General features: G+C 41.7%; 1 protein-coding gene across 2 annotated transcripts in view; it reads left to right on the forward strand.

Moving 5' to 3' along the window:
• The window catches only part of SEMA5A (semaphorin 5A), a 460360-nt gene that overhangs the window by 376039 nt on the left and 69705 nt on the right, over positions 1-14616 (forward strand). For both annotated transcript variants that reach the window (XM_070246052.1, XM_023625852.2), the window contains exons 14-15: positions 3570-3751; positions 9720-9863. In XM_070246052.1, coding sequence (XP_070102153.1) covers positions 3570-3751; positions 9720-9863 — 326 coding nt within the window. The remainder of the gene's footprint in view (positions 1-3569; positions 3752-9719; positions 9864-14616) is intronic.

Consider the following 14616-nt stretch of genomic DNA (forward strand, 5'->3'; position numbering starts at 1 on the left):
TCCTTCTTTGCACAGTTTACCCATTCACCCATAACTAGCTCAGTAGAGAACACCTCGATCATGTACAAATCCAGCCAATGAACCACACCTGTCAGCAATTTGAATAAAAGTTATGAGATGTTTCCAATGTAAAAATATCCCAAACATAGAGACTTCTCTTCTTCTTGTCCTTCTGTGAGAATTCTTGCCCTCAATTTCCACTTCCAGCCAAACACCTACATCCCAGAAGCAGACGGGGAGGCTGCAGATCTGTGGATACTTGAGAACTAAGCTCCCTGTCATCCAGATCCGGGTCTTGTCTCAGGTAGAGTGTTGTTCAGATGCTGTGAAGGAGGCATGTGGAACGTGGTTGTGTTTCTGAAACCAAGTAGAACTCAGCCTCATTGCACAGGATCCATGCAACACTTTTACTTCTAATGGGCTCTTAAGCAGACTGTAGCCCATATGCCAGCCCCTTGACAAGCACTCAGGTGTCATTTTCCTTAGGCCCCAGCACAGCATAAGGGGGGAAACTCTTGTCACTCCTCTTTACCAGGGAGGGAATCTCCCCCATTAGAGCAGGTAGCTGGTGGGTCAAGACCCATACCCAGCCCTGTATGGCACCCTGAGGGCAGAGCAGGGGTGGGGAGCTGGCTCTACATGGCTTCCCAAAGCAGTGTTCATCCAGCCCCAGACGCACAGCAGCTCACAAAATAACAGTAATGACTCATATGACTAGTCAAAATAATATGGAGGCTGACCTATTGGCATAGTGGTTGAGTTTCCCTGCTCTGCTTCAGCAGCCTAGGGTTCATGGGTTTGGATCCCAGGCACAAACCTACACACCACTCATCAAGCCATGCTGTGGCAGCATCCCACATACAAAAAGTAGAGGAAGATTGGCACAGATGTTAGCTCAGGGCCGGTCTTCCTCAGCAAAAAGAGGAAGTTTGGCAACAGATGCTTGCTCAAGGTCAATCTTCCTCACCAAAAGAAAAAAAATGTATGAGCCTATATTGTGTAAATATTATACAAATGTTCTGTTTGATCACCATTATTCCTTGATGCTGGCTCCAAGAACAAATGGCTCATGCCTTTTACGGTGGAAACGATAAAGCAGCATCTACAATGCTGGCAGGTGTTGGAATTTGAAAGCATGTGAGGACTGTTAGTGTGGGTCCCCAGTTAAATCACAGTGGGGCATCTGTTCATCCCTTTTCTCTGTGACTCAGGGGAGGATGAAGGCTGAAACTCCCAAGTGGCAGGACCTTTGCTGCCTTAACAACAACATATTTGGGTGAATAGTTAGTGGTTTGAATCAGTTCGTCACACAGGGCTCAGTTCTCCACGAAAATGCTATGGTCTCCAGGGAACTATATGGTCAGAGTAGGAGTTGCTTTTTTTTTCTTTTTCAGGAAAATTAGCCCTGAGCTAACATCCCCCATCAATCCTCCTCTTTTTTTGCTGAGGAAGATGGGCCCGGAGCTAACATGCAGGCCCATCTTCCTCTACTTTATATGTGAGACGCCTGCCACAGCATGGCTTGACAAGCACAAGGGAGGGGGAGAGCAGCTTAGTCATGATCAGATCTCTTCTTTGTCATATTTTCTAAGAAATACTTAACTCCCTGTATTCACTTTAGGAGGCGTGGACTTTAGGCCTTCTTATATCCTGTTTCAGAGGGGACATTCCCCACGAGTCTTGAATCTTGGGAACACTCTGTAGCTCCTGACAAGACCTACCTGTCTGATTTGACGTGAAGTCGTCTAGTCTTCCATGCACACACCCAGGATCCAAACCAGCGAATCCCAGGCCACGGAAGCTGAGCACACAAACTTAACCAATATACCACCGGCCAGCCCCAGGAGTTGCATATTTATCCCAGCTGGGCCGGGAGTTACAGGGACCTTGAAAATGAGGGTGTCCTTGTCTTCGGAGGAATCTACTGGATGCTCACTCTGGGTCGGACCCAGTGCATTCTGTTGAATCCAGCAGATGATACAGTTCCAGTCCCTCCCTTTTGCACAACTTCTTATAGAAAAAGCCAGGCGTAGTTAGTGGGTCTGAAATGTTAGAGTATCGATGAGAAAGGAGCAGGGATGGAGTCATAACTGTGACAGGTGGAGATGACCAACCAGCCATGTCAGGGGAAATGGACACATTCAATGTTTAACTCTTTCCTCTTGTATTTGGAGACATGAAGGTAAAGCTCACCTGCATTTTCACACACAACATAGGGTGTTGGCGTTATTCTGAGATGGGGAAGTGTGGGTACAGTTTGTAGCCCCAAAAGAATTAATTGTCTCATCCTTGGAGTCGTCTCTTGTGTGGGTGATGAGTCTTTAAAAGTGTAAGGATGAGTTCCGGGCAGGGACCTTTTGGCAGCTTAGTCGTGATCAGATCTCTTCTTTGTCATATTTTCTGAGAAATACTTAACTCCCTGTATTCACTTTAGGAGGCGTGGACTTTAGGCCTTTTTATATCCCGTTTCAGAGGGGACATTCCCCACGAGTCTTGAATCTTGGGAACACTCTGTAGCTCCTGACAAGACCTACCTGTCTGATTTGATGTGAAGTTGTCTAGTCTTCCATGCCCACAGCAGAATTTGTCCCCATTGGCCCAGGTGACTGCCCGCGCAGGCCTCTCCCTCCCTTGGTGCCCTCAGAGCTTCCACGTCGCTGGAGCACCAATGCCTTCGCTGCTCTCTCCCTCCCTCGTGCTCCTCTTTCAGGTGTTACAGCCCCTAGACCACCTGTTCCCCTCCCAGCGACAGGGAAAGGCCTGAGTCCTCTTTGTCATCACTCATGCTGGCAGTTTCACTCCTCTTTGTCATTACTCAAGCTGCCCTCTGCCTCGACGGCCCTTGCCAGCTCCTTTACCTGGCATTTCATCATCCTTTGAGCCCCAGCACAGGCTCTTTATTGTCCTTCCCAGATCCCATGAGCTGTTGAGCATCCCCAGCTGCTCCCACAGCCCCTGCCTGTAGCTCCGTCACTGGATTTCCACACATTGTCTAGCTCTTCCTTGCCACTTATAAACTCTTAGAGGGGGTTAGAGTGTGGGTTTCACTGAGTTAGAGTTCTGGTCGCTTAATAGGTACTCTTCTAATATGTCATATATTAAATGCTGTTAGTTTGAGGTGGTGTTTGAGCCAGGCCAGGTCTTCAGTGACAAGTTGAAGAATCTTTCAATTTTTTAAGGTACATAGAAATGCAAAGGAGTTGCACATCTGTGATTTTTCACTCTAATTCTTTTTTCTTGGGTTTCTCACATTAGTGGACAATTCTGCATCACCTGGTTGCTAAGTCATTAGCATCCTTCACGCCTCCTCCTCCTCTCTCTCCTGCTTTTCCTTCTGCTCCTCCTTGTCCTCTTCTGTCTCCTCCTTTCCCTCTCCTCCTCCTCCATCTCTATTTCCAGCAATGACCCCTGCTGCTTTATTTTGATCTACTTCCCGTTTGTTCCTTTTTGATTGTAATATAAAATATTCTGAATGGGTTCTGATTGTCTTGTGAGAGACCTTTCATTTTTTCTCTCTTATGTTTACATCCTGACCCTCCCTGACGTCCTTACTTGTATCTGCTTCCTAGACGAGGAATCTCACCGTGGATGGGCACTTTGGTGCGTGGTCTCCATGGACGCCCTGCACGCACACGGATGGCAGTGCTGTGGGATCCTGCCTCTGTCGCACCCGCTCCTGTGACAGCCCGGCCCCCCAGTGTGGCGGTTGGCAGTGCGAGGGCCCCCGCATGGAGATCGCCAACTGTTCCAGGTGCGTCCCTCCCAACACTCAGGTGTACTTTCATGTGTAAACTCAGATGTTGAGGAGTGCGGGAAATGATTCCTAATGTATACCTTCCCTCTTCAAGAGGAAGGTGGCAAAAAAGATAGGGACGCTTAAAAATTACGTGATCTGTGGAAGAAGATTTTAGACTCTAAATTAGGTTATAAATCTAAACCTATTCACATATCCCTCATTAGATTAGGAAAAATATTTCTAATTGTGTGATGTTCTTGGCTTGTTCGAGGGAGACGTCCACATTAATTAAAAATCTTTTCCTAGAATATATAGATTAGTAGCTCCTTCCTGGTAGAAGACGATGTATTTGTTGTGAACTGGATTAATCCACTTGCCTCTTCACAATTGTCTCTCTTTTGACAGCATCAGTGACTCCCAATAGTTAGAAGTAAGTGAGTGCCATAGGCCCCTCCCTCCTGACCTTGCCATTAGGTGGTTCCTCAGAATGAAAGCAGGTCTCAGATCAAATTTGGCCGCACATACAGACCTATGACGCCACCTCTTCTTATAAATGACAGAGTCTCAGTCCCCTGTCCCTCGGGCACTCTGAAATGTATGTGCATGAGAGTTTCACATGAAACAGATGTGAGGCTTCTGATGGAAGGTCAGCCAACCTTCTAGTCAGACCGGGGAAAGGCATCCTCTGTCATCATGGCAGACATTACACAAAAGGGAGCCCCCAGGCTTGCATCCAGTTCATGCAAGGACAGAGATGCAAGAATAATGCATCAGCTCATCCACTCTTGGACACCACTTAATTCATCAATCAAAAATTATTCCTAACAGTCCATATACTAATAAATGACCCTCTCATGCAGTTCCAGAAAGCAATATGCAGTGTTCAAAGCAGCCTCTTCTGGAGTGTGAGCACAAATGTAGGACACTTTTGGTAGTTTTAGCAGCCTACCCCTGGAGCTGATATTCCTGACTCTGTAGAAGACAGATCTAGGGCAACTAAAGCCCACGTGCCCCACGTACATCTCACTGAGATGGCACAGCTCTCATTCACAATGTTCGTACCTGGATAGTGGGGTTTCCAGGTGCAGTGGTCTGCACAGCAAACTACTCACCGGCCCTCTAAAAGAATGTTGATAAACTAGATGCCTCTTCAAATACTTGTTGGTTGGCATCTAGTATTTTTCCATGAAAAGTTGCAAAGGTTTAATTTCTGTTCCATCGCTATTTAAATGTGTAAATGGAATCTAAATACTATGGTGATTTGATAGCCACCTTCCCATTTAAAGAACTGATGAGCAGGTCCTAATTTAACATTCATAAATTTTATGTTTTTCATTTTTCTCTTGATTTCCTATTTCTATTCTATTTCCCTTACAGAATCTTATCCTAATATATTATCTTTTTAGTTTGAAAGTCTTATATTGTCACCCTATCATACTTCTCTATAACTACCATAAAAACAAGTTATATAAATGGAATTTTTAAAAAGATGTTTCCTTTCTGATAACCATAGGCTTTGCAATTTAAATATATATTTTGAAAATTAGCACACAATTAATCTAAACATCATCACTGTTACACATTTTGATGAATAATTATGTACTTAACATTAAATAATGAGATTTTATTGGAAATCCATTCCTTAATACAATTGTTTTTACCTCCCAATTACTCTTTTTATCCAGGCATGAATGCAAGTTCTTGCCTGACTTGGGGAGGGCTTAGCATCAATTCCATTCTTATTTTTTATTTTTCTGGTTATAAGTGCTGACAGATATTACTCGCATAAGTAGATGGAAATGTAAGATTACAGCATTTTCTCTCACTTCTCTGAATTCTTTCCAAGTTATCTGCCAAAAACATCATAATCTAACACCAAAGATTGTTTTTAATGCCTTATATCAGTTGATAGCCTGTTTATGTTGGCCTTCAATTTTGTTGGAAGCGAAAAATAGGAAACCACCTAACTTACAAACCAAATTTTTGCTCAGTCGGTACTGTCAAGTACTTCCTCGATTTGTGCAAAGTACATCAGAAAGCCTGTAAGAAGACTGGTCAAATGATTCTAAATTAAACCTGTTATTCTTTATGTATAGACACCTTGTTTAACCCAATATATTCAGAAAGTGTGGGGAAAATTAAAATATTGTTAATTCAATACATTTTCTGAACATAATATTTTTGATTGAATGCTTTCATGGCATCACATCATTTAAATACGTTTTCTCGATATCTCGGAGCAGCAGATTAAGGACATTCAATTTATGAAAAGAAATCCACAATGTAAAGTAGTTAGCTAAGCCAGACCTTATTATCCAAGCAGGGCCGAGTCAGGCTTACTATCCATCAGAAAAATCTGGTTTCATTTTATCATTAAAATAAAATTTGAATGTGCATCCTCATGACACCGTGTCGTTTCTGAATTCTAATTCTTAGGGAGGGGGAGAGAAGTGGGGGGAAGAGGAGAGGGAGAGAGGAGGAAATATAACCAGCTACACAGAAGGGCAACATCAAGGGAACACTTGGAGCCTTGGCAGGAGTCTGTCATCTGAATGAAATAGGTCTCTGCAGACTTGCGTTTTCCTTACCTACACCTTCCTTTATGGGACTTTTCTGTAGAAGCAAAACTTGTGTCCGTCCTGGGGTGGTCTGGAGTTCCACTTCGATGTAGAGAGTTCCGTGTAGAAGTAAACTGGAGAGAGCCCCAAGCATCACACTGTGAGGGAGGGAGGACTGATCTGTGCTGCGAGCCCGGTAAAGAGCTCAGCTGTCCCCGTGGGGAGCTCCCTAGCAGGGACAGCCCTGGATGCTTGTTAGGTCTTCTCAGCTGAGAGGCATAGCCACCCACACTCTCAGTGGCTGGAGAAACGAGGGCCTCAGTCCTCAGGGCACCCTGCATGGCACAGCCAACATCCACCACTGTGCACTTGACAGGAGCTGGGAGATGGAAGAAGCCAAGTCCTTAATCAGAGAGCTCAGCTCTGCTCTGGTCTGCGCTGCAGTATATCTGAGCTGAGCCCCCAACTCAGCTACCATCAGCTAGGGAGTAACCAGGGGAACAGTTCAAGTAGGGTGATCCACTGAGTTAGTTTCCTGTTTCCTATGCTTATTATTTTGTTGTTGTTGTTTGATTATTTTTGCTACTATACTCAATTTGCTCCTCCATCCCCTGCACCTGTAGCAGCATGACCACAGCAGTATTTTATATTTTAAAACAAGCATCAGGAAAGCTTCTCAGATCCGTCTTCAAGCTCCCTCCTCGCTTGCTCATTAATGTACTTTTTTTAAAAGTATTCTTCTCATGAGACTATTTAGAATGCAAAAACCTCTGGGCAGGGGCCAGCCCCATGGCGTAGTGCTTAAGTTCACACACTCTTCTTCAGTGGCCTGGGGTTTGCAGGTTCAGATCCTGGGCACGGACCTACACACTGCTCATCAAGCCATGCTGTGGCGGCATCCCATGTACAAAATAGAGGAAGGTTGGCAAAGATGTTAGCTCAGGACCAATCTTCCCCACCAAAAGAAAAACCTCTAGAGGAGTTGTCTATGACATCACTATCATTGAAAATCAGATTGGGTGATCACACTGTGTGAGAGCCCAGAGTGTGAAGGCACTGCCTGCCTAAGAGAAGAAGGAGGATCAGTTAAGGAAAGGTAAGGTGCAAGGAGCAGACTTTGCCCTCTGCTCAAGTTTCCATAGGCCAGCTCAGATCACTTCACAAAGTTGAGAGGAGCACATCACAGCTACGGAGATTAGATTATTTGTGTTATTACATAAAACAGAGGCATGTCAACATTGCATGACGCACTACATTCTTTCTGTAAAACTAAGATGGTTTCCATTGACGCTTGGCAGAAACTTAGAAAAGCTACAGAACTGTTAATGTTTGAAGATGACAGTAATTGATTAATACTAATTTTTTTTATTCTTTAATGGAAAAAAGGACCATCAGGTAGGTACATGACCATGACTTGTTTATTGATACTTCTTTGACTTTGGTTCTAGTTGGAATGTCATTCTGTGAGCAGAGCCACAATACAACTAGTGGTTATTTTAATATTAAAAATCAAATAGTGGACCTGTTTTAGGGATGCTTTAAAGGCAGCAGTGGATTGTTTTAGACTGACTTACTCATAAAATGATCCATCTGCTGATACACGGTCCTCAATGCTCCCTCTTTGGTGGCCTGCTAGAATGTCTCCCTTGAAGCAGCATTTACAAGTGTGCAAACACGGGTCCATATGGTAGACACATACAGAGACGATTGCACTGATTGATTTCCTCACTTACTGTATTCCTATTGTTTCCACATACTTCCATATACGTGTCCCATATATTGTAAAGAGACTATATCGTAAAATATCACATTTGTTAAAAGGTTTAGTAAATTAAGAATTTCCAAACAATTTTGGAAGGAGTATTTTGTGCATTATCTAACAGTTTTGCTCACATAGAAAGAAACTTTGAAAGTAAAAAGATCATTTTATTTACATTGAAATTGCTAATTTTTTATATAATTCAATGAATTACTTGGAAAAATTTTTAAATTGGGTAGGTAATGGTATAAAATACTAGCTGATCACCTTTATGAGCGACTTGGGAGCATCTGTCTTATTTTGTGATTATTTGGTTAAATTATAAAGCAGCTTTATCATAATATCGTACATCAGGGTATCACTATATATCTTATTTATATCATTATTAAATTTCAGAAAATAAAGTATGGACATGTGCAATATACTAAGAATTTTCTCAGAGGAATTTTATTTGAAATTGTTTTAGAAATTATAGATTCAACTTAATACCTTGAGCTTCAATGACTGTTGTGGACCTTCATATTTTTGAAGGAATATATAAACTAAAAATAAGAATGCGAGGTGATTTTTGCAATGGAAATGTAAATCCTATGGATGAGGGTAACAGATACCTATAAAAATCACATGTGATTCGAGAAGGAGAGAAAAATTATACATGCAGTAGACTGTCTATGTGCGAGTTTTGGGTCTGGAGTTGACAGGTATTTTGACACTTAAAAATCTTTAAAAACTACCTGTAGTTTGTATTTTAATAGCAAGGACAAACTGCTAAGGGAGATATTTAAATTACAGACATCCTAAATACAGGCATTTTAAGGAAAAAAATATAATATTAAACAAAAAAATTCCTCTAGCTGTCAGTAGTGGTTTATTTTATAAACCACCTTTATAAAAGTGATTCATTTTATTTTTATTTTATTTCATATTTTTATATGTATACCTTCGTTTGTATATATGATAATATAAGTAAATTCAGATATATGCAATTTGGACTTCTTATTTATACTCCATATCTTTATCAAATTGCAAAAAAACTATAGCCAAGAATCTGAATTTTAAATATTCTTTCATTTTTAATAAAATTTGTTTTAAAGCTTTGAACGTTACAGTGGTCTTTATCAATATGAACACTATCAAGAGAATATGATTTTCAGTGATGTTAATAGATGTTAAAAGTAAGCATTATGTATAGTTTTAGGTCATTATTTTGGTCAAATGTGAACTTTTCATAGATTACAACTGACATAGTACAAGTCAAATGAAGTCATAAACTCTAGAGGTTCAGAGATTTACCTCTAATTGCTTTTCAATGAAATAACATTGTTTTTCATTAGCTTAAAAATGTTAAATTATTAAAATTAAAAACTAAGGTTTCTTAATAGTTTCTGATATAGCCCTTTTTAAATTATTTATAATGCACTTAAAACATTACTCCCAAATTTCCTGTCTTGACTCTAAACTCAGCTACCTGGGAGGAAGGTCTCACAGTAGCCGACATTCACGTGACACAGTGCATTCAGTCCCACGGTTCCCTTTCCGTCTTTGATCACAGCCCGCAGTCAGATGGTCCCTGTGGGGGAATATGTGAATTTGGGCAGGGGCTTGTGGACAGGGGTTGGACTCTGAGCCAGCTGGACCCAGTGACCCTGTTGCCTCCTCTCCCCAGGAATGGAGGCTGGACCCCCTGGACCTCGTGGTCTCCCTGTAGCACCACCTGTGGGATCGGCTTCCAGGTGCGGCAGCGGTCCTGCAGCAACCCCACTCCGCGGCACGGGGGCCGGGTGTGCGTGGGACAGAACCGCGAGGAAAGGTACGTGCCACCTGCTCCCAACATCGCGGTGCTCACGCTTACTGTCGTTCCAGAGGGGTGGCGTTTCCGTGCGGGTTTAGTTTGGGATCTAGCCCAGCTTGTCCGTTGAGCTGAATGCTCCTCTTCTTTTCCGGACATCCTTTAATTTTGACCAAAGCCTCGTGTTGACAGCAACACTGAGTACTTCCCAAGGGAGTGGAGCGTCTGTGCTGGGCTCCCTGGAGACCTGGCAGTGGAGTCTGCTGGAGAACAGTTGTTCTTGTTAGAATTCAACTAGATCAGTCTCGAAACCTACAAGTCCGAGTAGGACCCAAGATGGGCCTGGATCCAGATGAGGTACAGTTTTCCACTTGAGCTAAATTAAGCAGCTAGAGTGTAGGTGAGACCATACTGAGGGTTTGGATTGTATTTACAACTTCACACTCCTCTATTAACAGATGCCGTCAGTGAAGCCTCAGTGCAACCCAGGGTGGGCATTCGTTTCCATGTCTGTTTTAAGCTTTCAGCACGTCATGGGGACCTTTCAGTTCAGACTAGCATTTAACCATTTGTTGCTTTTTATGGAATCAGACATTTGATTTCAGCCTCATAAAATCTACCGTTGTGATGGTTGGCTCTTTCTTGCATATGTAAAGTATATTCCAGTTTGTGATTATTGGGAGAAAATCTAAGGAGGTGAATTACACCTCACTTTTAGGATTCTTCTTCTGTCATACTGACATTAACTTATTGTATTGATCCATGTGACACAAATTGGCTTTCAGTACTTTTTAATTAAAGTGTAGTAAGGCTTATATCTGGTAATAGGGGTCAGTGAAAGCCTCATAAAAATGCGGTGTGTAGTTATTTGCTGTGTGGTTAATATTTATATAGATAAACCAACAGGCTTACTGTGTAGATAGTTCTCTACAAGGTATTTATTACAAACTCAAAAACAACTGGAGAGAATCATTCTTTTCTTTCTTCACTCCATTCCTAAATTACCAATTAAAAGTTCCTTCCTTTTGACTCAGAGGAAAATGAAATATGATTTTTACAAAGCAGCGTTGGTCATTTTTGAAGTCATCCCTTGAGACAGTCTTGTGCAGTCTGCTATTTCCAATCTAACACTGGCTGATAAGTGGGAAAGCCAATTATAGGAGGGTTGTCTCCCTGCTATTTCCAAGCATTGTACGATTTAAAATAAGTTGGAAGTTTTAAAATGCTGTACATTGTCACATAATACAGCCCATTCAGGCAAAGCCACCTTCATCTGTGGGAATCCGCCCCTGGAATCATGGCACCTCCACAATCCTGACACCTGTTCTCATCTTTCCCAGGCTGAGCACCTAGGAAGGAAGAAGCAGTTTAACTCTGTAGTTAACATATATGTATGTTCCGTTTCCATTTACGATTCTTTGTAAAACCATGTTTTCAGGAAAAGATCAGGATGACTAGTATGTTTAGGGAACTTACATTTAAAATGTTCTGTTTTTCACAGAAGAAACACTCATTCGGTCTAGATGAATATTTGGTTAGAGGAGGAAAATTTGTGTTTAACTAGTAAATGGATGGATGGTAATAACAGGAACTATATAATATTTTTATAAAATTGGAGCCTCCCTATGTTACAACCTTTCTAGGGGACTATCACGAGGTTAATCAAAAACCAAGTACATGGTGCCTCTTTCTCGGTCTTCATAAGCAAAAGGTACTTCAATTTCTTTGCTGTGTTACGTGGGAAGTCTTTCTACTTAAATAATATAAAAGAATTCCATCCTGTTCTGACAACAGAATATCTGAGAACTAAATTTAAGATTAAAGGAGACCCTGGTGTCCATGGGAAGGTACAAAAGAGCAATGACTAGACACACAGAATCGTCAATAAAATCACATCCTGCTTATTTAAATACCATCAACCCTACAGGACTCCCCGGTGGCCGCAAATGAATGAATTGATTCTCCCACAAAATGTCCCTAAGTTCATGCCAGGATTATAGTTAGTGACTTTTCATATGGGATATAATATTTGGAATAATCCAATGGGAGCTTTATTGCAACAAAGATCTCAGAAATATTCAGATCATTTTTTCTGAAATAGTGGATAAAGAAAATATCTAATTTACTTTTTACGTTTACTTTAAAAGGTATGGACACTGTTTTTCTATTCTAAAATTTCCTGGAAAATTATTTTCTTGAGTAATAGGAACTCTGTAAAAGCACTAATTTCCAAAGAGGCCATTCACAAGGATGAAGCAATGGACCTCTTTGTAAATATTATCAAGAAGCAAATGTCATTGTCTGTAATAGTTTTCTCCTGCTGTGTAACAAAAATTTTACAAACTTAGTGGCTTAAAACAACACATGGGGCTGGCCCCGTGGTCGAGTGGTTAAGTTCACGTGCTCTGCTGCAGGTGGCCCAGTGTTTCGTTGGTTCGAATCCTGGGCGCGGACATGGCACTGCTCATCAAACCACGCTGAGGCAGCGTCCCACATGCCACAACTAGAAGGACCCACAACGAAGAATATACAACTATGTACTGGGGGGCTTTGGGAAGAAAAAGGAAAAAAATAAAATCTTTAAAAAAGAAAAACAAAGAAAACACATTTATTTTTTCTTAGTCTCAGTGGATCACATGTTCCAATTTGACTTAACCGGGGTTCTCTGGTCAGCCAGACTTGTGGTCTCATCTGGGCTCCACTGGAGAAGGATCTTCTTCTAAGATCACATGGTTGTGGTTAGCATTCCATTCCCTGTGCGCTGTCAAACTGAGTACCTCAGTTTCTCACTAGTTGTCAGCCAGAGACTGGCCTAGGTTTCTTGCCAAATGGTCACTTGCTTCCTCAAATACAGCAAGGAAGAGAGTCTCCTCACTTGATGGGGATAGCAGTCTTATGTAACATAATCACAAAAGTGACACACCGTCACCTTGACATATTTTATTGCTTAGAAGTAAGTCACAGACCCTGTCTACACTCAAAATGGGGGAATTACACAGGGCATGAATACCAGGAGGCAGAGATCCTTTGGGTCATCTTAGAGTATCTGCCATAGTTGATTTTCTGTCCCTCCCGTATTCAAAATGCATTTCACTCACTATCAAGGTCCCCAAAAGTTGTATACCACAGATCACTTCCCTAAATTCCAGATCCTTATCGTTTAAATCAGGCCCAAAAGTGAAGGAGGCTCTCTGGGTGTGGTTCCTCTCAGCCTGTTGATCTTTAAGATGAGAGACAAGTTATCTACCATCAACACACCCAATCCACAATGGTAGGACAGGCAAAGAGTAACAGCTGCAGACATTTCTGTTCAAAAAGGAGGAAAATGGAAAGAACAGAGGAATCTCTGCTGCATAGAAATACTGAAATCTATCCAGACAAGTGTTGGGAGTTGCTCAATTAAGTTTCAAGGCCTGGGCATAAGTCTTCATGGTTCTTGGCTCTGCCTTCTGTACTCTCAGTTCTGCTTTCTGAGTCATCCTTCCTTTTCCATGAAAGGTAGCATATGCTTGCAGCTGGACAGTTTTATCAGGCTGCTTCCTGCCAGTAGAATTTTTGAATTTCCAGCAGCCTCATTTTATTTGTGCTTTTCTCCATACGTTTCAGTCTGGGCTGGTGGTAGTTTTGCTGAAATAAACTTTATAGGTCTTCTGTGGATTTACTTGGGGTTTGCGCCGCTAAACAAACCTACACCCACAGAACTTTGTGAGATAGCCCTTCTTTACCTGGGGATCCTGCAGGGATGGCAGAGGGACAACCCCTTGGCGCTTGCTCGTGATGGAGAGGATCTGTGTGGCACATCCTGGCTCTGGACCTCTTGAAAGAACCCTTTTGCCACTGAAAACTACTGTTATCCTTTGATCTTTCTGGGTTTTTAACAATAGCTTGTACAGCCAGACCCTCAGCTTTTTACTCTATGCCGACCTTTCCTGACAGTGCTCAGAAGTTGTTTCTTAGTTTTATCATCTTTGCCATCAAGAGAGGCCAAGAATTTCCAAAACCATCCAGTCCCGGTTCCTTTTGTTTAATATTCCCTCCCTCAATCTTTCTCTCTCCTCCTACATTTTACTGTAAGCAGCAAGAAGAAAGCAGGCAACACCTCCAACACTTTGCTTGGGAATTTCCTTAGCTACCTGATTCACTTTACACTTACACGTTCCGCTTTCCGTGTAACTGCAGCGACAGTTTAGGAAGTTTTCTTCCTTGTGTAACAAGGTCCCCCCTTCCTCTGGTTTCCAATAATATGCTCCTATTTCCTTTTTAATTTTTTTAAATTGTGGTAAAATACGTATAATATAAAATTAGCCATTTAATTGTTTTAAAGTGTTCAATTCAGTGGCATTAATTACGTTCATGGTATTGTGCAACCATCACCCCTATCCGTTTCCAAAACTTTTCATCACCCAAAACAGAAACTCTGCAACCATTAAGCAATAGCTTTCCATTTCCCCATTCTCTAAGCCCCTGGTAACCTCTAATCTTTGTTCTTTCTCTATGAATTTACCTATTTCTAGGCATTTCATATAAGTAGAACCACATAATATTTGCCCTTGTGTCTGACTTATTTAGTTTAGCAAGTTTTCAAGGTTCATCCATGTTGTAGTGTGTATCACAAGTTCATTCCTTTTTAAGGCTGAATAATATTTGACTGTATGCCATGCCATCTCTTGTTTATCCATTTACCCATCAATTGACATTGGAGTTATTTACACCTTTTGGCTATTGTGAATAGTGCTGCAGTGAACACTAACATATGAGTATCTGTTCAACTCTC

The sequence above is a fragment of the Equus caballus genome, chromosome 21 (genome assembly GCF_041296265.1).
Source record: "Equus caballus isolate H_3958 breed thoroughbred chromosome 21, TB-T2T, whole genome shotgun sequence".
NCBI classification, from domain to species: Eukaryota; Metazoa; Chordata; class Mammalia; order Perissodactyla; family Equidae; genus Equus; species Equus caballus.